Source organism: Cyprinus carpio, chromosome B9 (assembly GCF_018340385.1).
Source record: "Cyprinus carpio isolate SPL01 chromosome B9, ASM1834038v1, whole genome shotgun sequence".
Lineage (NCBI taxonomy): Eukaryota > Metazoa > Chordata > Actinopteri > Cypriniformes > Cyprinidae > Cyprinus > Cyprinus carpio.
In genome coordinates this window covers 29,477,827-29,502,637 of record NC_056605.1, presented here as the reverse complement: position 1 = coordinate 29,502,637, position 24,811 = coordinate 29,477,827, and the positions used below count along the sequence as shown (strand labels likewise).

Below are 24,811 nucleotides of genomic sequence, written 5' to 3'. Positions count from 1 at the left end.
ATTATCATACCATGTGAATTGTCCTCAGATGCGCCACAGGGTTTGCATCCAACAGTCACTGGCTATTCATTATGTTTACTTTGCTGAAAATAGTTCCAAGAATCCAGCTCAGCATGTTGATCTGAATGTCAGTAATTTACGATTATGAGCTACATTTCACATCACCTCTCTCTGAAGCTGTGCTGAAAGAGCAGCGCTTTCTAAAGGAGGAAACAGACGTCCTCTGGGACTCGCTGCACCGTGGGTCATCCGCAGACATCTGGTGCACATAAACTCCTAATTATTTTTAATGACAGAATCAAAGTGAATGAGCGTCACAAAAGAGAGGTGATGGACAACTGAGAGCTAAAGAGTGCCAGGAATGAGAAAACTGCCCTCCGAAATCAACCCCTCGCTTTATTGGGTGTTAATTAATCTCTATTTATTTTAGAAGTTGCTGACAATAAAAGCTTCCCAAATACAGCATCTTTCTGGAAATGCTCTTCAGCTTATCATGAAGTCTAATGCCGGCTCATGCGCACTTCAGCTTCTTAGTGGTTAGCGGCATGAGGCCAGATGTTTTACGTTTATTGCGATGATGGATATTTTCTCAAGCCCCCTTCAGACAAGCATGATGACGATCAATATCAAATCTCAGTGATGAATTTTTCTTTCAAAGGGCCATTTTCTATTTTCTGCTACCAATTTCGAGCTATAGTGTTTTCCCTGGGGAACGGTATTTCCCATCTTGTTTCTCATATACCCGCAATCCATTGCTTTAAAGGGATAGTTCACCCAAAAATTAAAATTTGATGAAAATTATGATGCTCACCCCCAGGGCATCCAAGATGTAGGTAACATTGTTTCTTCAGTAGAAGAAAACAGACAAAAACAGACAAACATTTTTTTGTCACAGTTTTTTTTTTTTTTTACTCAAACCGTTGCAGTCTGTCAGTGATATAATGTAAGTGGATGGGAATCATGGTTTTGAGAGTCAAAAAAACATGCACAAACAAAACCAAATTTAACCCTGCGGCTCGTGACGATACATTGATGTTTAAAGACACAAAACGATCGGTCTGTGCAAGAAACTGAACAGTATTTATATTGTGTTTTACCTCTGATTCACCGCTATGTCCATTGACACTCCTAATTGAGACTGTAGATGGCGTGTCAATGGTCCATTTGAGAGGTAGGTGGCGGTAATGCACTTATAAGTCTGCCGTAAAGCAAGAAGAAGAAGACGCATCACGCGCCGGTTGTTGAGAAGGTGCTCCGGACAGTTCAGACATTGCGGTGGATCAGAGGTAAAAAACAATATAAATAATGTTCAGTTTCTTGCACAGACCGATCGTTTCGTGTCTTTACACATCATTGTATTGTCACGAGCCGCAGGGTTTCATTTGGTTTTGTTTGTGTATGTTTTATGACTCTCAAAGCTGTGATTCCCATCCACTTCCAATATAGGCCTGACAGACTGCAGTGGTTTGAGTTAAACATCTTTGTTTGTGTTCTACTGAAGAAACAAAGTCACCTACATCTCGGAAGCCCTGGGGGTAAGCAGATAAACATCAAATTTTCATTTTTGGGTGAACTATCCCTTTAAAGGAATGACAACAATTTTGAGCCAGTTGTCATTAGTTTTAAAGGAACAGTTTACCGTGTTTACTCTCATGTTACTTTTTTTCTTATGTGGAATGGAATGTTGGAATGGTGTGTGAATTTTTATTTATTTTTTGTTATTTATTTGATTTTTTCCCTTTTGTGTTTAACAGAAAAAATTAACAGAATAAATTTTTGGGACTATATGACAGTGAATGAATAATGACAAAATTACACATTAGGTAAACTACTACTTAAACATCAGAGATTTTACATTAATTCTTAGTTTTAAGACCTGGCAACTTTTCTCTTTATGAGTGTAAATACAAAATAAAAACTTAATTCTAAGATAAAAATTGTGAGTTTACAACTTTTCTTCTCGGATTTGCAAGTTATTCTTAACTCGAAATTCTAAGTTTATATATATCTTCCAATTGTGGAAAAAACTCAAACTCAAACTCAAAACTGTGAGAAAAAAGTCAGAATTGTGAGATAAAAAGTCGCAATTACCCTTTTTTTAATCCTGTGACAGAAACAAGTTTCCATAAGTAACTTAAATTAGAACAGACTGTCTTACAGTTGGCATAAACATTGAATGCACAAAGATACATTATATTGGAGATGCAAATGTAAAGTGAAGTCTTCAAAGATTATGATTATTAAAGTTGCCCCATACTATGGATTTTTGAAAATGACCTTTCATGCAGTGTGTAACAAAGTGAATGAAAACATCCTGGAAAATTTTAAATCTGAAAGTGCACCGTGCATAAAGTTATTGTCTCTCAAAAGAAAGAGTCGACTCTGAATCATTGAAACGAGTTGTTTTTTAGAAAAATCCCAAGCTATCTCATGTTGACGTCAACATGAAACATTAGCATATTGCCCGCACACTTGTTAGTCTTTTCCCATTGGTTTGAATGAAAATGAAAACTCATTCTTTGCCATCAGGTGTCGCTTTTGGAGTGGTAAAAATAGCGGTTTCCCTGGTAACGCTGTACACAAAGCAGCACTGCTCTCACAAACCTGCTTTTATTATGAAATGGAAATAAAATCGACCAATCGGACGAATCACCGCAGAATAGCATCACAAAGAGGAAGGGTTTGGAAAAATGAATCGTTTAGCAAATATTTTGGGAGTAAGTTAAAAAAATAATTCATATTATAAGACAATGAAAGTCTTGTTTGACCTTGCATGCATGTCAGCCTGTTGTTGGGGACTCCCAAAACCAAAATATGAACCTTTCATTACCCATAATAGGGGCACTTTAAGATTATGCTTAAAACAAGAACAAATATCTGTCAGTGGGGAATTAAATTTTTTTTTCCTTTGAATTACTGAGCCCAATGACAGGTATTTGTTCTGGTTTTAATCATAAACTCACTTCATTTTGATCAGTTAAACAAGACCTCTTATTTTATGTCATTTTAGCAATTTACATTTATAGACCATATTTATGTATTATGTTCCATTTCATTTTGTCCCTAAATTTTCTTGGTCTTCAAAAGGTCTTAAAAAGTCTTACAGAAACCCCGTTATTCTTTCATTGAAATATTTGATCTGTAATAATGCTGAATTGTCACAGCTTTCTGATTATTTCACCTCACGGCGTTTGATATGAGTCTCACCTGTCCGCTGCAGTGCGTGTGTTGATGATGAGGATGACGGGTTGACGCTGTCGCTGCTGTCTCCGCTCTCAGTGCTGGATATCTCCTCCTCCTCAGACTCCCTCAGTGAGGAGCAGGGTGACGCTCCCTCCACCTCCTCAAACTTCCTCTTCAGAATTCCACTCATGGCTGCCGTCAGGCTGCACCAGACAGAGAGCGCAAGTAAAAATCACATTCATTTTTTAACATTTCAATGACATATTGTGTTATGCAATGTTCCTGTGGCTCAGTTGTAGAGCATTGCGTTAGCAGCACAAAAGGTCGTGGGTTCAATTCCCAGGGAACACACATACTGATAAAAAATATGTATAACCTGAATGCACTCTAAGTAGCTTTGGATAAAAGCGTCTGCTAAATGCATTAATGTTAATGTATTCCAGTGATAAGTGCATTTGGATGATACATGTTTCAGTCAGTGTGATTTCAACTAAATTTCCAGAAAATTGTGTTTACTAATAATCCTGGAAAGAGATCCAACCAATCAAGTCACTATTACTATAACATTACACATCCACATGTGACTTTATACTTCCATAAACCATGCAAATGATGTAATCAACCCTCCCCAAATAGTTCTATCTTGACCAATTATTGTCCTATATATATGTGTGTGTGTGTGTGTGTATGTGTGACCCTGGACCACAAAACCAGTCTTAAGTCTATTAAGTATTGTAGCAATAGCCAAAAATACATTTTATGGGTCAAAATTAGTAATTTGCATTGCTAAGAACTTCATTTGGACAACTTTAACTGTGATTTTCTCAATATTTTTTTTTTTTTGCACCCTCAGATTCCAGATTTTCAAATAGTTGTATCTCGGCCAAATATTGTCCTATCCTAACAAACCATACCATGGAAAGCTTATTTATTCAGCTTTCAGATGTTGTATAAATCTCAATTTCAAAAAATTTACCCTTATGACTGGTTTTGTGGTCCAGGGTCATGTATTTCGAATATAAAATTCAAATATAAGTCAAATTTCTGACTCTAATCCATCATTTGCTATGCTACAGTAGGAAGATTCCCACATGAAAGACTTTTTGGTATTTTCACACACTTTTTGCTTCAAATAAAGCTCTATAATGTAATTAGTTTCAGAGCTGGATTGAGATATGGAGAAAATAAATGGGGAACATATACTTCCAGAACCCAGGCCACTGAAGAAGTGGTCAGCCGTTGTTGCTCTATATCAAGCTTATGTTCGCTGCGATCCTCAAAGCACTCAAATTAGTGATAAGCGTTAGAGCACACATCCTCCACTCCTTTCCTGTCCTCCTCCTCGCTGCCATTGATCACCAGGCCTCACAGGACCCCAGATGGAAGCAGAGGGAAAAAAAACTACTAATTGAATTCTACCTCAACCTTCCAGGAAGTCCATTTTGTCTGTGTTTGATTGAGTGTCTTCAGGAAAGAAAACAAATGGGAAACTTGAGATGAGTTTTCAGAGTTGCACTCATAAAGCTGTTACCTCAGCTTCAGGAATTTATTAATCAAAGTACAAAGACACAGTATGACTGAAAATAACACGAAATCAGACTCAAAGGCTCAATGCCGCTCGGAAAGAAATGTTCGGATGCTGATGTAAAAATATGTGGAATCGTAAGAACAGAATAAAAAATAAATAAATCATGTTTTTACAATGAAGTGAAGTATCCAGGAGAAAAAGAAAGGTACTGTATTAAAATACTAACCAATGCCAGTTTACCCAATAGGATTTTGACTCCCAGGGTTGCCAGTTGGTGGAAAACACAGAGTATTGTAGCCATGGAAGCCAGCAAACAAACTGAGTCAGAGATCGCAGATTCTACCTGACCCAAAAAGTCTTGGCATCCAACTAAAAAGCTCTATGAGCAGAGAAATAATAAAACACAGATAAATCTGCTGATCTACTACTTACAGTATAAGACTCATCGCCTTCTATTGTCAAAGACCAGCCCCCCTTAGTTACTGTTGCTATGTTTGACGAGCCATGCACGCTCTCATGCCACACATCATGTTCTGATACAGTCACAAATACATCGCAGAGCAAAGAGGATAAGAAAGACAAGACAGAGCAGGTTACTTTAGGTATGAATCAAAGTCTCAGCTTCAAAATTTTGTCATTTTTTAAAAAAGAAATTCAAACAATAATACCATTTTATGGCTCTTTAATGCGTCGTGACAGATCGGCGTAGTGCCTCAGTTCAAGCGGCACATGAACCGATCATCTCTTCCTTTTTACTATTTACAGTATGAAATAAACATGAGAAGGTATTTTATTTCAACCACGGAAAAACGTCAGTACACACAGTTTTTCAAGTGCAAGTCCACCGATGGAAACCAACTCTCCTGTTTGGTTTGTTGGTCAACTCACCTGTCAGTCAATTGTACTCATTCCTTTTGCTTGTCCTCAATCTGGCAACCCAGAGAAACAACTCTGTCCAATATTTTGAATTTGGACTGCAGTACCCATTTTAAACCTCTAGCTGCCAATATTACATTCTGCACAGAAACAGCCAAGAATCTAGCATAGCAAGTACTGAAAATATTCAGAATACCTACCAACCACATAGCAATGCCCTGTTAACCATCCACAGCATGGTGAGTTTTGCACAGATAAGCACCACTTTCATTGTCTTTATAAAATGTGAAAATCTAGTTTTATGCTCTGGTGTGTAATAAACCTGGTCCTGTTGTGTTGAGTCTGTTGGATTGGACAGATTTCACACAGATTCCCTAAACCTGCAGCAGCACATCCTGACAGTATCTTTTCTCTCCCGTCTCCTGCTTTTTTCTGTAGCTTGAATTGAGCCAGCAATGAGAAGAGTGAAAAAAAGAGACACATTCACACAACAGAGAAAGCAGTGTGCCAGAGTCTGGAGAGAGAGTCAGCAGAGCTGCTGATCAACTGCGATTTTGGAGGTAGGGGAACTATAAAATCTGATGGTGATTACACGATGCCCCATCCTCAAAGAATACAAATAAATAAAAGTGAAAAAATAAATAATATATAATAAACATAACAGCTACATATTTTTAAAATTAGAAACACCGAAACTGACACAATGAAAACGAAAATACAATTTTACTATTTTATAACCAAATAATTAATCACAATGCATTTACACATTTAATTTGCATTTAAAGCAGTTTTTTATCTACTTTTTAATGATATAATTACCCTATATTTCTAATCTAGATAGTTGCTGAAATATAAACATTTAAACATTGATGATAATGAACACGTTTTCATGACACATTTATTCAAACAAGCATTAGAAATTAAAAGACAACTGGTAAAAAATATAATGAATATGTAATATAGTGCACATATTGTATAAAATGCTGCTCTCTGGAGTTATATTTTCTATACCTGACTCGAGTTTATGGACAAATTGAAGAGCTTTCCTGAGGTAGTATGACACGGTCAGATTTTGCATCTTATGTTTAAAGACGTTTGGCCTTATCGGCCTTCCATATTTACAAGCTGTTTTGTTGACGTTTTTCCGTGGTAGATATATGGACTGAGTGATTATTAGTAAGTTATTCATTTTCTTTCATCATACCTTTTGATGTTAATATATATTTATTTCTTGTTTTAACTAGCAATATAGAGGAAGCGATGATCAGATCACTTGCCGCTTGAATTGAGGTAAATACAGCAATCTGTCGCGACACATTATAGAGCGCCTAAACCATATTTATTGTTTAAATATCGTGATGAAATTGACACAGTTTGAAAGTTCAGACATTGTTTCATATTAAAATTCAAATCAAAACATTTAATGAAAATATTATATTGGATGGTAAGGGCGTTACACATTGAGTTTAGTTTTGTTCACAACTGAAAATGATTATTTTTAAATATAGAGAAACTAAACTTAAAGGCTGCATTTATTTGATCAAAAATACAGGTAAAACAGTAATACTGTGAAATATATGTAACTGTTCTATATTTCAGCAGCCATTACCCCAGCTAACAAAATATATTCTAAGAATGTGGTAACACTTCTGTTAAGTTATGAAATGTTATTTCTAAATGTTTTCTGAATGTTCAAAACATCTACCTTTTTAAAAGTTTTTACTTAAAATGTTAAATGTTTTTTTTTTATTATTGAACATTCCATTTCAGTATTTTGCAAACATTGTTACTTCTGAATGTTCTATAAAAAATATTAACATAAAAAAAAAAACCTTAGATGAACATCCACATAAATTCTTTCAGAATGTTTTATGAACTATGTATAAATGGTTTTGTGTGTAACATTTTGAGAACATTATTTAAGACCAGATAACTGAAGAAACATTCTAGTAACATTATTGAAACTGGAACTCCAAAAAAAAAAAAAAATAATAATAATAACTTAAATGAAACATGCATATCTTTCATGTTCATATCCTTGCCCGAATGTTCTGAGAACATTTCCGGTTAGCTGGGGCTCTAGTCTTAAGTGTTACATGATCTTTCAGAAATCATACTAATATGCTGATTTGCTGATCAAAAAACATTTATTATTATTATCAATGATGAAATCAGTTGTGCTGCTAAATGTTGTTTGCGAAAAGTGTGATACTTTTGTGAACAAAACTAAACAAGAGATGTTGGATTGGATCATTTTTAGCTTTAGTTAACATGATAAATGAAATATGACTAAAATGCATTAATAAAATGCATGGCATCAAAGGATTCTGCAGCAGAATGGAATCTCGCATGACACCAGAACATTGTTCCTGCTCGTTACGGTCCAGCTGAACCTGGGCAAGACCACCCTCGGCCCGCAGGCTGCATGGGTCTCAGCTGAGGCCTATTGTTTCTGTGTGTGTGTGTGTGTGTGTGTGTGTGTGTGTGTGTGTGTGTGTGTGTGGTGAACACAGCAGCTGGAGAGCCTCCAAACCACAGCAGCGCTGCGGAATGTGTCTCCCTCTCCCTCCCATAAGGACAGAACACGGCTCTGTTCTCCACAGACACACTCAAAGCACCTACTCTCAACCTCTGGAGCAACTGGATCCACAGAACATTGTACTACAGTATGCACTACAAGGACACTAGGTTACCTTTAAGGCAGCATCCCAGTAGTTATCTTGAATCTATTGATTCCAATAGGCAAATGTAATCTACCCACCAGGGTAATTTACATTTACATTTATGCATTCTGGAACAGACACTTTTATCCAAAGCAACATAAAGTGCATTCAAACAAGGTACACATTTTATCAGTTCTTGTTTTACCTGGGAATCAGACTCATGGCCTTGGTGTTAACAAAAAAATAAAAAAATAATTAATTAATTAATTAAAGAAAAAACATTATTTCTGAATAAAATAAACATTTCCTTAAATTAAGATAATTATTTAATTATTAAAATAAAATAATTATATATTTTTTTCTTTAATATATATATATATATATATATATATATATATATATATATATATATATATATATATATATAGTTTAACTTGATGTACTAAAGTAACTAAAACTGCAATAAACTTTAACAAAAATATGTAAACATTAACAGACTACAAAAATAGTAAAATTTTAACTAAAATGAAAATGGAAAATATAAAAATAAAAAATAAAGCATAATATTAACAAATTAACAAAATGCTCAATGATACTAAAACAATGTTATGTTAGTTTTTTTTTTATGATTTGTTTTGTGTTGTTTTGTTTTGGAGAGGATGAAATAGTATTTTCTTGTAAAACGTACTCCAATAATCTTTGTTTTATTTACAACCTCGAAAAAAGAATTATTTAAAGTGTGGATAAGGGTTTTAACGTAATCTAGACTGATTTCTATTTGTATATCGGGTGCCACTTTTGAATGAACTGAAGTTATTGATTAGTGCACAACTGTAGAGAGAGATGCTTGTTTGACTCAAGACAACCTTAAACCAGTGTATTGAACTATACTGCATAACATAGTGAACACAGTTAGTGATTCCGACATGATACCTGAAATTACTGTATAATTATGCTTTTTTTAAAAAATTTTATTCAATTAGAATATCATCTCGTCTGCTTGATGTTAAAATTAATAAGAATGCTAACTGTTATATTTTTTTTTCCCATTACAGACTTTCCAAGCTTTCAAGGACTGCATGGAGAAACATTGTTCCTGACAGCACCAGAAATTCCCCTGATCTAAGCCCCAGACCTGTTTGAATCCCGCAGCAGTCCGGCGAGATGCGGGAGGTTCGCAATAATTGGAAATGGCTTCTCTAGTTTTGGAGACACAATGTAAGTCAATTTTCTCGTAATCATCATAATTAGTTCCCCTTGTTGAAAATCCATTCGCATTTTCCATCCTCAGCGGATGTTGCGCTGCTCTGCGATACTCAAAGCAGTTGCCATGGAGACGCTAATACACTCACACAAATAGTGAATTTCACATTTGAGAGTCATTTTGCTTTTTTTTTTTTTTCATTTGTGGGGCATCTACCACACACACACACACACACACACACACACACGAGTCAAAAATAAACACTCATGCAATAGTGCATCTGTAATCAGAGGGAATTCACTGGTGAAATGACTGTGAAAAAGAATCATTTAGGAATATGATTCGGGTTTGCACTTACGTTGCAACATTTCATGACATTATTATTGTATTTTCTTACAGCAGATGCGACTTGCAGCTTTAAAGCAGTCGATGTTGAAGATCCAACGCTCACGACTGGGACTACAGCCAGAGGAGCAACTTTTCCCATTTCTTGACACAATGAATCGGCATGACATCTCCAGCTAACCCGAGGTAACAGGAGCTGACTGCTGTACTAGTTATTTCTCCTCTACATCTCTAGCTCTCGCTCCCTCTCTCTCTCTCTCTCCCTTTGTCTTCTCTTAGCTGCTGTAGTTTTCCACAGCACACTTGCAGCATGTTACAAGTAAAAATCCTGCAGCAAAAGCCAGCAGAGACAAAAACAGCCACTCCCCGGAGGAGCTCTGTACAATACGGTCATACACATGTACAAATGCACATGTACTGTACTTCAGCGTTTTCAATGCAGCACTGACTACTTACAGTGATCAATACTTCTTGGCACTGGATGCTGAGTGTTATGAGGAGACCTACTGTGGGTTGGGCTGGATGACCACAATCTTATATCACGACATGACAAATGCTATATCACACAAACTACATGTAAGAATATATTTATTTTTTCTTCAAATTCAACAGAAAAAGATTATTTACGTATTAATGCAATCCTGTAGTAATACGTCATTTGGGATAATCCATATTTAACACATTGAATTAATTTCTAAAAAGGTTAATTTATATTTAATATATTTCATTAATATGTAAAATAAAGGTTTTTATATTAATGCAGTCATGTGGTATTATCTATTTTGGAATAATCCATATTGTTATAATTAATTAATCTATATAAAAGGTTTATATTAATATAACCATGTGGAAATGCATATTTTGGGATAATCTATCTTTAACATTTAATTATGTTTTTAAAAAGATTTATGTTTAAATACAGTAATGTGGCAATATTTATTACATTTAAACTAAAATAAAGGTTTTTATATTAATGCAATCATGTATTAATGCATATTTTGGCATAATTTAATATATTTAATATATTTAATTAATCTGTAACATAAAGGTTTATACTTTATATTAATGCAGTCATGTGGTATTATCTGTTTTGGAATAATCCATATTTGTTATAATAAATTAATCTTTATAAAAGGTTTATATATTAATATAATCTTGTGGAAATGCATATTTTGGGATAATCTATATTTGATTTATCTTTGAAAAAAGGTTTACATATTATAACAATCATGTGTTCATACCTGTTTTGGGATCATATATATTTAATCTATAAAAAAATTGTACATTAAAAATACTATGTGATAATACACATTTTAGGATTATATATATATATATATATATATATATATATATATATATATATATATATATATATATATATATATATATATATATATATATATATATATATATATATATATATATATATAAAGTTTATTTAGTAAGACAGTCATGTGTTAATATATATTTGGAATCATCTTTGTTTAATATATTTAATTCATCTATTAAAAAGTTTGTATATAAATACATTTATGTGGTAATACCTATTTTAAGATAATCTATATTTAGTTTAATCTATAAAAGAGATTTACATATTAACACAGTCATATGGAAATACACACTTTGGGATAATCTATATCTGTATATTTCATTTTACAAATGAAAGGTGTTTCATTTCAACATTTCAATTGGTAATTTTTCCTCCTTATTTGGAACTTGATGGAAGCTGACCAAAAGATTATTCAAAACAACTAACAAGTCATACTCTCTCTCTCTATATATATACTGTATATATATGTAGTTGATATATTTTTAATATAATAAAACAGACAATGTAGTGATGTACACCTATGATGCACATTAATTAACTTTAATGAAGCAAGTTATAATGTTGCTTGGCAACTGTATACAGTTAACTTAAAGCCCCTTAACAAGTTCCTCATCTTGACTGGTTTGGGACACGAATCTACCACGTTACAATATGAAAATCTCTACAGGTTGACACATACCTAGTGACATCTCATATAGTGCAGGTCAAAGCAGCAGCGAGCGCTAACAGAAGCTGACCTCAGATTTCCCATCAGGCCGTGCGTGACACATCAGAACAGAAACACAGGGCACGAGTCATGCTTCACTTCAAAATGCACCAACCTGCGTCCGCCGCCGCTTCACTCTCCTCCCTCACGCCGTTCAGAGCCAGATGAGACGGTGTGAATGAAGGCCCTCCATTGCACTGGGACTCGAGAGGAGACCGGGGCGAGAGAGGTAAACCCGGTCTCCACTGCTGTTAGCATACACTCCGGTCTAACACAGACCGAAGACTCGCTCTCATTCGCTCGAGCCACACAAAGACTCATTAGCTGCAGCCGGCGGAGGGCTGGAGATTGTGCACAGCGACGCCTGCCTGAGAGATCACATGGGTGGGAGAGAGAGAGAGAGAGAGAGAGAGAGAGAGAGAGCTGTGCCTGTGTTCCTGCTGTCTGCAGATATTTTTACCATCATGAGAGGGAGGGAGAGGGAGAGAGAGAGCGAGAGGGAAAACAGACAGCGGAGAGACAGTCGATAGCAGGCACAGCACCATAATCTGTAGAGGTGAATGAGGGCAACCAGAAAGGAGCCAAAAACACTCATATAAAAAGTCAAACACACACACTTGGGCTCAATGGGATTTGTGTTAATGAACTTGTGCTGCACTTGTGCTTCATAAATACTCTTTCCAGGCGGGTGGTGTGACTCACAGGCAGTCTCCCATTCAAACACATTAAACATCAGAGCTTGATGTTGTAATTGAATATACAGTGTGATCTACTGTACTCTACTGTATACACTACATATTTTTTAAAGTTCGCTTTTGCTCACCAAGGCTGCATTTATTAAATTAAAAATACAGTAAAAACAGCAATATTGTGAAATATTATTAAAATTTTAAATAACTGGTTTCTATTTGAATATATTGTAAAATTAAATTTATTTTTGTGATGCAGTGCTGAATTTTCAGCATTATTACTCAGTCTTCAGTGTCACACGATCCTTCAGAAATCATTTCTTCTTATCGTCAATGTTAAAAGCAGTTGTCTTATTTTGTAACATTAAAAATGTCTTTACTGTTACTTTTGATCAATTTTATTTTAAAAGAACAACATACTTTTAAATGGGATGTAAACAAACAGAAAAGTGCAGCATTTTCTTAATATGAGAAAAAATGTAGGTGTTTGATAAGGAAAATGCTAGTTGTTGATGGTTGCCAAGTAACAATATGATTCACTGCATTAATACAGAATTCAACTGATGCACAGTCACAGGTTTTAAATGTGCCTCAACCAATCAGACTGTAGAATAGGAGCAATCTGTTTGAATAATCAAATGAGATGAAGTAGGTTTTATTTATGAAGAATTTGAGTCCCTGGATGATCCACAAACAAACATCACCATATATCACCAACTATTTTCTGTTGCATTTCAAAAAAAAAATTATTCTAAGATACATTGTTAGTTAGTTTGCTAATTAAATAATATATAATACAAAATGAATACCAAAAAATGCAATGACAGTTTTAGGTTTGACTATATCCAATTTTAATGGCTTCTTTCATTTAAACTTCAGTCACAAAAACAGTGTTAGAGCTGTCTGATTCATTTCTCCAAATTAGCTCAATGAATTGATTCAAAACTCTGATTCAGTGATTTATTTGTGCCATCACAGAATGTTCAAAAAACATCTTTTATGTGGCATTTTTCATATATTTAAATATTTAGTAAGAATAATTTTTTGTTTATGACTATTTATTGTTTTATCGGGCCTATAAATGAAAAATTGTATATTATTCTTACTTGTGGTCATTTATTTTTCTTGTGTTTTGCTTCTTGCTTGAATCATTTGGAATATATTTGTGAACAATAGCTTTTTTTGTTGAAACGGTTCTTCTGAATGAATCATTTCCATGGATATACATAAATATCTTGAATATCTCAAACAGGCTAAAAAATATTGCGATATAATACACCCGGCCCTCCACGTGATCAGTAAATAAAGCAGGAATTTGGGTTAAGAGTGCATCTAAATTAGTCTGAAAAGCTCCTGGGAGTAGAGCTGTGGAGCTATCATTAATGTTAGCAGCATTAGAGTTCTTGCTTCAGGAAATCCTTCCAGTCGACGGCAGATAAACAGCACAGAGAAACACAAACAGAGAGTGTGGTCATCCAGCTATTAGAGGTGGAATAAATGCAGTGTCAAAACAGTTTTGCAGTGTTGTGTGACGGCCGCTGCAGTGAAAGCGGACCTCCTGTAATTAAGCTAAATCTCACTTATTAGACTCTCTCGAATAATAAGTAAAGTCCAGCAATTAAAAATGTGGCAAACAGTCAAAATACCCCTCTCTGCAACAGAAAGCCTAATTTTTAATTTTAAGCCCATCTAATTCCTGCTAATAGTACTGTATTTCCATTTGCTTAAAACAAGGGTGGACTTAATATGATGTGAGAAACCTCTAAATCAGCAAATCCTTCAAAGAAAGTATATTTAAGCACCAATCGCTCATTTTAAAATGCTTAATCCCACCTATAACAGAGTTTATAGTGTGTTTAAACTGTTTTAGTGGAAAGGTAGCTGGCTTCAGGAGGAAAGCGCTTGAATGTGTGTTTTGGATTTAATAAAGGTTTAAATCGGAGCTCTGACTGCATTTCTGGCCGCAGATGGATTTATCCTGGACCAGGTTTTCTTTTGGAAAATGTCTTGAGAGACAGCATAGAGCTTCTATGTTACCATCTGATTTGTGGAAAACTAGCCAGTAAAAGCTCTTGTGACATTGAGAATTTTGCAGTATTACAGTAGCACATTCTTGCTTCCTGCTTATCCACTGTAAATGATTGAATACTTAATTTCCTTTCATCTAAAATGTTTATCCTGACTCGAATCTATGGCCTCGCGGGTACGTGACCCATTATAGAGCAGAACAGGCAGTCATGAATGGCTCAGTGCTTGATTTCACCAGAAAAATCAAATTATTCCCTCTCGTTTCCTCTCCATCTTGGAATGCTGCCTATTGTATAACAGTCATATCTAATTTGCATTCCCTCTCTTTCTTATGGGATATCGTACCAGGAGCTCCATTACCTAAAGATGCAAAACATATGACTGGCGGTCGACACACACACACACACACACACACACACACACACACACACACACACACACACACACACACACACACACACACACACACACACACACACACACACACACTGAGGCTCTGTTCCAAAACCTAGTGAGCTGCCTACGTGGGTAGCATTTTAAGTCCTCACAGCAGGAATGCTGTTCTGAATTACATGATTATGTTGCCTTTTAAGATTAAGCATGTATTCTTGGTGCACAAGTCAATCCCATAATGCATTTCACTTTGCACAGTGAAAAAATCCAGGATGGTATACAAGGTGAAAGAAATTTTGATTATAAATATATATGTAGAGTTGATTCAGTAGTGAGAAGTGTATAAAAATGTTGATTTATTAATAAAAAAAAAAATATAATATTCATTATAAACATATATATTGTATATAATATATAATAATTATATTTACACAAATAGATTATAAAACTGGTATATAATGAATGTAAATTCATATTATAAATTTAATAATAAAATAAGATTTGTGTTAAAAATATTTTACATAATTGTTTGTGTATTTAATATTTATAAGATTTTTTTTTTCATTCATCAGCTATTGAAATCTGTTGAAAGTCTTTTTATGCAATCTGTTTAAAGTCTTACAATTATGCTATTTTTCTTTTGTGAGCAAAACCCGTTTTTGTTTTTTATTTTCATATTTTATCTTTATTTATTTATACTTATGACTTACGACATAAAATCTTAAATTTTAAAATAAAATAAAATCATAAATAAAAATGATAAAATATTATAAAATAATATAAAAATATTTAAAACAGTAAAAACAATAATAAAAAAAGAAAAATCTGCAACAATGTCTGATTTTAAATTTGTGTCATCAGGCATCAGAAACATTAATTATCATATCATAAAACAACAAAATCTTGAATGTCTTGAATCAGCCACTTATGAAGTCTCATAATGGTTTGGAGAAGGCAGCTCACTAGGTTTTCTAACAGACCGTGACTGTATTGCTCGAATGCTTATATTCATGTCCTATTTTGTGATTTCGTGCATATGAGAAATATAGAGAATGTAAATATATATTGCAGTTTGTTTGCATAGACATTCGCTGACTATATTTAGGCCATATGCAAATGAGCAGTCTGGTTCCAAATCAAATCATTGGCTGTGACGGTGGCATGAAAAACGGAAGGCCGGAGCCAAAAAAAAGTCATTATTTCTGCTGCCTGAGGAATTTAAAAGCGCTTTGTAATAACTGGATGGCTTTTAGCATGCTATTTTCTGGTGGTAGTACTGCTGATAAACTTTGAAGAAAGAACAATAAGCCAAGTCTTGACAGACAGAATGAGTGAGAAAAAAATAAGTTATTTTGTTATGAAATAATCATTCTGATTCTGAGGCTAAATGGATGAGTCGGAGTGATTAAAGTTTACGAGCGCTTTACAGATAATGTTGTTTCTTGGCTCCGTTTGAACTCGAAGAACAAAACCAGAAGTGTGTCACTGAGAGGCCTGTGGATGGTGCTCAAAACAATTTGTATCGTCACACAATGACCATCAGAAAGTACCACGTCTCTGCCTTGAGCCTGTCGAGGATGTAACCTTTGAGTTTTCTCTTCAGTGCAGGGCTTTTGAGTCTCGACACCCTCATTCTGTAGTCCAGGCGTCCCTACTGAATGTTTTATAGGATGTTAGTAGTTCTGTGGTCTGTAATTAGCACCATACTAACCTCTGCCTGCCCCCAGGCCTGGGAAATCAGCACACTGAGTCATACAGTTCAGTCAGTATGCCTTTTTTCCCCAGCACTCCAGATGGCTGGAAGATGATCTTGTGTGAGTCACGCCCATAATGAAACCCAAAGGGTGTGTGAATTCAACAGAAGTTAATACTGTGTTATGTACATATGAAATTGGATGCTTGTTAAAAGTCAATATGACATCAAAATTACTTAACTCATGTTGTTTGTCTTTTTGTGGGCAATTCATGTGTTATGTACAATGAAATTAAGATGCTTGGTAGATTAAAAGTCATATATGATCAGGATTTCAATGTTTTTAATTAATAAAATTACTAATGCTAATATCATAATCGTGTTGTACATATTTTTGTCTGGGCATATTCCAATTCAATTAAATGTTGAAATATATATTTAATATGCGTGCTATATGGCTCATTAAAAAAGTGTAGGCAATATTATATAGGCTATATATGATTTATATTATATATATAGTGCTGCAATGGTCGCCTCTATCTCTCCTCTTTCCTCTGGTCATATATAATGCTAAATATATACCAATACTATAGTAACAGTCGAAATCGCTATAGGAACCTCATTAGGCTGGGGAAATCAACACAAAGGCTGCTGTGTAGGCAATTAAGGCTCATTAAATTGATTTCACAGCGTTCTAAATTAATAAATGTGCGATTAGTTGACTAATGCTTAAAAAGAACAACTACTAGTCGACCAGAAAAATCCTTAGTCGATGGCAGCCCTAATATATTCATTGTGTTTTAAGTTGTAAATATCACAATATTCCAATTCAAATAATAAAAAAGCTGCATAAATGTTTTTCACCTTGCGTGCTCCAATAAAAAACATCAAATGGGTTTGGACATTCATTTTTATCTAAACTATTCCTTCAGTGTTTACTCTAATGAAATGCATTTGCTCTTTTATGTTGCAGTAATTTGATGTTTTGCTGCTAGACGTCGAGGGGTGTTTGGTCCACAGTAGAAGGGGTCAGATCAGTGCATGACAGGCGAGTGAGTCTCTCTCTTTCTCTGTCTCGTACTGCAGCCTGCCGAAAGGGAAACTTAGGGCAACCGCAAAGTACAGTGAACACACAGTCTCACTGGAGCCAGAGAGAGACAGAGACAGAAAGAGCATGCAAGAGCACAGACAGGGAGGGAATTGCAGAGTGGGAGGGAGGAAAAGCCGGGGAATCAACACAAAGGCTCTGTTCCAAAACACAGTCAGCAGCCTACAGAGGTAGGTGGCACTTTAAGGCATCATAGATAGGCTTTAGACAGCATGATTAGGCAGCCTTCTAAGATGACTCATATTTGATACACACTAAAATAGCATAAAATGCACTGCAAAAAATCCTGTAATCAGTATTTTTTGTTCTTTTGCAGTAAAAATATCGAATAATGATTAGAACGTAATTTAGAAGAACAACTTAATATGAGTGTATTTTATGCATATTTTATGTATTTTATTATATTTTTCTTGTTTTTAACTAAATGTGTAAAACAGTGACAAAACACATTTATATTAAAAAATATTTTTCTTGCTTCTAAAGAAACTTTATTGTATCGCATAGAAATTGTTAAATATACTTAATAAAATAAAGTATTATACTCAATATTATGTGTTTTATGCTTATTAGAGTTTAGTCGAATCGATTTAGATTTATTTATGTAGTGCTTTTCACATTAGACATGGTTTTAAAGCAGCTTAACAGAAAATCATGATCTTAATGTTTATAATATCTTAATATCTTCACGCCCTATCGTCACCTTTAGCAGATTAGAACTGGATGATAATATAGATTACATTTTGTGAAGATACAAGCAATCAACTATTTGAGATTTGCTATAGTACATCACTCTACACCAGTATACTGTATTTATGCAGATTAAAGTTGGACATATGTATATACATTCAACTTTATATAAAGAGCTCGGCGATAACATAGTTATATTTTGTGATGTAATATAAAAAACAATGCTGTTGATATTTGTTATAATATACTATTTGCAAACTATAAGTCGAGTTTCTTGTCTGCCTCACATGGTGTTTTAAGACAACAGCTGCCTATGTAAGATCTTCCAAACTGGTCTACTACAGTTATGATGCTCCCTTAGAAGGCAGCTTCCTACTGTAAATAGGTAGTAGACAGAAAGGTTTTGGAACAGAACTAAAGAGTGAGTCAGCTCAATATGGACAGTCTCTTCTCTGAGTGTCTGTGTTTTTACTGGTGTACAACATTTCGTCTTTCCAGATGGCCATGCAGGGATTTCTGAACAGTTATGTGTCAGTAAACAGGCTGTTTGAGAGACTGTGACTAGAAAAGGCTGCTATAACAACTCCATCCAGAGGCAGTGCTATTTTAGTATTATTTATATACTATTGTAGTATTTATTAATATTTTGAGTTTTATTTTTACATTTTCAGTTTTCATTTATTTTAATTTAGTAACATTATGTGCTTTTGTAATTTCTCCTAGTTTTTTATATTTCTATTCAGCTTTAAATTTGATTAATTTCAGTTTTTGTTTTAGTAATTTTAGTACTTCGAGTAATCAATGCGACATTTCTCATTTAAGTTTTTCATCTATTTATATTTCATTTTATTTCCTTTTTTTCAGTTAACAAATATTATTTTTAAGGTGTTAATTTTTTATTTACAAGTATAACACTCCAGAGGTTCCGTGCATATCTAGCAAGAAGTAATGACATTCATTTAACTACAGTTTTTCATTATAAGCTGTTTTCATAACAGAATAGCTCCTATATCAAGCTACGTTTTCAACAAATAATGTCTCAGTATGGTATATTGTTTTATTTTTTTGTCAAGTGAAATTAATTTGCACATGCAGAATAACAAAGTGAGCTGAAGCTTTGTATTTATTTGTCAACATTTGAAGTGGAATTTTCGATTTAGGTTTTAGGACAACTATAATGAAAGGTTTTGCTACACATCAAATGTTGACTAGTATATTTACTGTATATTGTCATGGTAGTATTTTTTGTACTAATTCAAATGAATGATACATTGTTTTGAAAATATTGTTAACACTTTAGTATAGCATGCCTATTATTAACATATTGGCTGTTTATTAGTAATTATAAAACACATATTTTGCATGACCATATTCTACATCCCTAATCCTACACTGTAAAAAAAGATTGAGATTTTAACAGTAAAATACTGTAAAACTGCTCAGTAAAAACCTGTTAATTGGTTAACAGTAAGTTTCCATACTATATTCGGTGAATAAATGTAATTATATTTAATACCATTTTACAGTAAAATACTGTTAAAAATGTTTTTTTGGAAGTGAAAAAGAAAAAGTCATTGTATAATTTACAGTGACAAACCGTAAATTGACACTCCCAGAATTCCTTGCATGATAATTCATATTTAATGTTTTTGTTTAAATTACATGTTTCTTAGTTTTTTCTTATCAGTTGTGTACATTGGGGTTTAATCTTACATCTAATGTTGTTAGATTAATGTTTATTGCATTATTTCAGTATCATGTGTGTCACCATGATGGGGTTTAGTGTTTATGTGAATGACACTGTGCACCTTCTTATATAAGTATTGCTCTCCTCAGCTCGTAGAAAAGCTGTTTGTGATGAGCTTTGGTTCATCATGACTTTCTCATCACCACAAGTTTTTGATGGTTATCAGTGCATTACAATGGTTCAAAACAGCTATTAGTACTTCAGTATGTTGGTTTAATAACAATACATCAGTTAATGAAATACGGTATTTTTTCTTGAATTTAATTTAAGTCTGTAAAACCAAAAAAGTTACTACCATATTTTTTACGGTGAAGTTCTGGCATCCACAGCTGCCGGTATTTTACCGTAAATGTCAGGTATTTTTTTTTTTTTTTTTTTACAGTGTACCCGACACCTAAACTTAACAACTAATAAGCTGCAAATTAGGAACTTATTGAGGCAGAAGTCGTAGTTAGTTGTTTGTTAATAATGAGAATTGGACCTTAAAATAAAGTGTGAACAAAATATTTCGATAATTCCTGCAGTTCGTACAACTCCATAATATACATTTAGGATGTCTTCTAGTTAGTATCACAGTTTATGCAGTATTGACATCCTCACTGTTTTTGTCCCTAAATACTGCTGATTTTGTTAGTAACTTAGTGTTTACCTTTTATTAAAGAGAGTATCTTGACTGTTAGTTTGACTATAAATTATGAGAAGGGCCAGTAGCTTCCCCAAAACACGGCAAAGCTTGTGTTTAACCTTATAAATCATGTGTCACGCCGAGCCATAAAGAGCAACCTTGAGAGCGCAGCCAGGTCTCATCTGCAGGAACTGTAGCCTGGAATAATTATATATCTGAGGGTGATGTCATTCTGCCGATGTGTGCGGCCGCCCGGCTGTGTGTCTGCGCGAGTAAACATAAATGCAGCCTTGATATATTCCATACTCCACATCAGGGTTAGGAAGAGTCACAGGCCTCTGAATAACAGCATGAAAATGCCAAAAGAAGAAGAATATGTTTGTAAAAGGTCACGGGAAGCATTCATAAAGCAGACCTACTCAAAGCATGCAAATTATACAGTGATGTTTACCGCGGTGTCCCCTGAGGGAGCCTTGTTGTCCATGCAAAGAGATCCATTTAAAGTAAAGCGGGCTAATTAAATTTTCATCACAGTTCTTGCAGTTTAGAGATTGTAATTTGCTATAAACAATGAATAAACATAAATAAGAATTAGACACTTCGTACAAAATCCAAATCGCTGGGCCAGACTAAACATGGAAGCCTGATCATAAATCCAAGAATATGTATGGTTATATTTCATCTTAAAAACAAATTAATACTGTATATGTGTAGTCTTTCATTTGGATTATATAATAATTTTTAAGTTTTTATATATATATATATATTTTTGCAATAAGTCTTATATGCTCAACAAGGTTGCATTTATTTGATCAAAAATACAGTAAAATCTGTAATATTGTGAAATATTATTGAAAAATGAAAATAATGGTTTTCTGTTTTATTTTAAAATATAACTATAACCATTTCTTCAGGATTCTTTGATGTATAGAAAGTTCAAAAGAAGAATTCATTTGAAATAGAATTTTGTGACTTTGAAAGTTTATTTAATTATAAATGTATTTAGGTTTTAAAAGTATTGTATTATAATATAAATAAAAAGTGTTAATTCCTTTTTAAGAATAAAAAAGGTTGATCTTAAGACCATTAGGAATTTTTTTGCATTGTAGTATTTTTGCATTGTAGAGTTTACCATAAAATTCATCATGAATTTCTCCCACAAAAACAACCAAAAAATAAGTCAATAAATACAGTTATGTATTCAATCTATTTGTAATTTTAAACAAACTACATTCATAATTTAATAAATAAAATGATCTAGTATTTGTTGTACTACCTTTAATTTATGATGATTTATTTGAGTGATTTATTTATTTATTTGTCTCACTGTAAATATTCTTTCAGTATTACAATAGGCTACTTCGTATTAATGCATAACAATTTATAATAAACAATTTTTCCTTTAGACATGTTTTTGTGAGATTCACTCATAGTTGCAAGTTATTTAATTCTTTAATGCCAGTAGCTAATTCAGTGATTAGCCATGGCATGAGTCATATGCTGGGACCGGCATTTATTAACATTTGTTTAAACATGACACTCTCTCATGTATTAAGGTGAGGGGTTGTATTGACATACATTAATTTCATTAGAAAAGGATTCATTGTAAGGTGCTTGAGAGGCAAAAGCAATTCAGTATCATTGCACGTGGACTGAACAAACCTAACACATGCTGTTACGGCATGATAAATTTGCTGCTAGTTAAAATGATACACACAACACAACTGATACGCAATATAATGGGACATAAACTACACTCTTGTGATAATTACAGTCTATTTTCCTATTTTACTGCACTGAATATTGCTCTACTATGTCTTTAGATCCATTTGCACTGAAGAGTCAGTGATTCAGAGACCTACAAAAGGTGCAATCCCAATAAACGTACACAGATAGCTAATAAATCTGTACTGTTTTGTTGTGGTAAGATCATTTTGGTTGAGCAGCTCTCATTAAAAGATGGTTTACTAAGTAAACTGTAAGTGCAGGACTTAAGAGTTTTTTTATTTTTTGGAGAACAAGTGAGAAAGCAGAACACAATTAGAAACAAAGGAGCCCATTTAAATAGTCACTCTACTACATTGGGTGCTTTATGGAAATGAGGCTTCATTCTCGCTTTGTACATTTGTTAACTTGCTGTTGCCTGAGGCTGTAGACATCAGCACACACACATACTCTCTCTCTAACACACACACACACATGAAAGAAGAAAGACATATCTGGCTGCTATTCAGTACCCAGCACACGGAGCCGACTGCTGCAGCTCGCATTGATCTTCTCCAGAACAGCAGTGGAAAAAACACACTGTTCTTCCATCAGTCGCTGTGTGCAAACTGAAGCTGTGAACTCAAATGACTGGCATATGGAATCTGATCCAGGATCTGTGTTTGAAACCACCGCTTTCTATGTCAAACTCGCCCAAATTCCACTGCTATAAGCCATGTGTTCTCATTTTAAAGGAATAGTTCACCCAAAAATTTAAATTTGCTGACAAATGTACTCAACCTCAGGCCATCCAAGCTTTGGATGGGTTTGTTTCTTCATCAGAACAGATTTGGAGAAATGTAGCTTTACATCACAAGCTCACCAATGGATCTATTGCAGTGAATGGGTGCCGTCAGAATGAGAGTCCAAACAGCTGATAAAAACATCACAATAATCCACAAGTAATCCACAGCAGTCCAGTCCATCAACTGACATCTTATGAAGCCAAAAGCTGCGTGTTTGTAAGAAACAAATCAATCGTTAAGACATTTTAATGTAAAACCATCACTTCTGGCCAAATACAAATCCATAAAAACGCTTCCTACAGTGAAAAACTCCTTCCCCTGTTGTCATGTGGCATCAAAATCCACCAACATATTAATTTAGAACTGTTTTTTAGACAGTTTTCACTGGTAAACTGTGCTTGATCTGTGCATATTTCTCCCCTGATTCAGACAAGATGACTGTTTTATTGGAGAAAGTATTATGATGGATAGAGGACTCAGCTGAAAGCAACGTTTTGAAGATAAAAACATCTCACATAAACAATTTCTGGGTGAAGTGTGAAATAAGTGTGCATTGATTCTTTACTTGTGCTTCAATAGTTCTGTTGCATAACTAATGCATTTGCATACAGTAATAAGATCTGCAAATGTCTCAGTGCATTCATAATTGTAAAGCAATTAGTCAGACTGACTTAAAATGTCCACCCTGTTATGGACAAATAAACTGTATAAATCAAGAACGTATACTCTTATTTGACATCACAGTAGTGATAACTTGAAAATTTAAGTGATTATTCATGAAATGTGTGTCTATTTCTTACAAATCTTACTAAAGATAAAGGTAGCTTTCAGTTAAAGCTCTTGTTTTTGAAGGACACAAACAAAAATAGTCTTCATAATTATTTAAAATCAATATTTATATTGGTATTATTTATTATTGAAATATGAAAAATATATTATTTAAAAAATGACATTTAAAAATGTATTTAAATTCAATTGTTAAATTATATAAGCTATAACCAAAAGCTATGGTCATTATGTACACATTTATCTTAATAATTGTGAGATTTTAAGATATATATATATATATATATATATATATATATATATATATATATATATACACACAAATATGTTATTATAAAGATATATTTCTTAAAGAATATAGAATTATTTTATTAAAACATATAAATTATTACATTAAAATTATTTTTTAAAAAATATTAAAATCCATAATTTATAAATAGTTTAATTTAATGATATTTATTATGTAAGGATTTTTTTTTTTTTTTTTATTTTTTATAATGATGATATTTTTTTTTTTTGATGTTGTTGTGGGGTGTAAAACACGAGGAGCCTCCATCCTTGAAGATCTGAAAGATGATGGGAGTCCAGTTCTTACAAAAGGATGAGAACCAGCGGTCTAGACAGGCCAAATTCAATAAGCACATTTTCCACACGCTGAAAATGGCAGAAGAGCGAAAGGAAGGAACTGATTGGAAATGTCTGATTTCCAC

General features: G+C 33.7%; 1 protein-coding gene across 2 annotated transcripts in view; it reads right to left on the bottom strand.

Moving 5' to 3' along the window:
* LOC109068912 (cysteine/serine-rich nuclear protein 3-like) overlaps nucleotides 1–24,811 on the bottom strand; it is a 49,628-nt gene that overhangs the window by 7,442 nt on the left and 17,375 nt on the right. Inside the window, exons 1-2 of one of the 2 annotated variants that reach the window (XM_042731856.1) lie at nucleotides 11,951–12,224; nucleotides 3,208–3,386 (exon numbers count right to left, since the gene is read on the bottom strand). In XM_042731856.1, the coding sequence (XP_042587790.1) occupies nucleotides 3,208–3,373 (166 nt within the window). In that variant the 5' untranslated portion in view covers nucleotides 3,374–3,386; nucleotides 11,951–12,224. Of the gene's footprint in view, nucleotides 1–3,207; nucleotides 3,387–11,950; nucleotides 12,225–24,811 lie in introns of those variants that run through there. The other variant, XM_042731855.1, reaches the window with a different exon arrangement.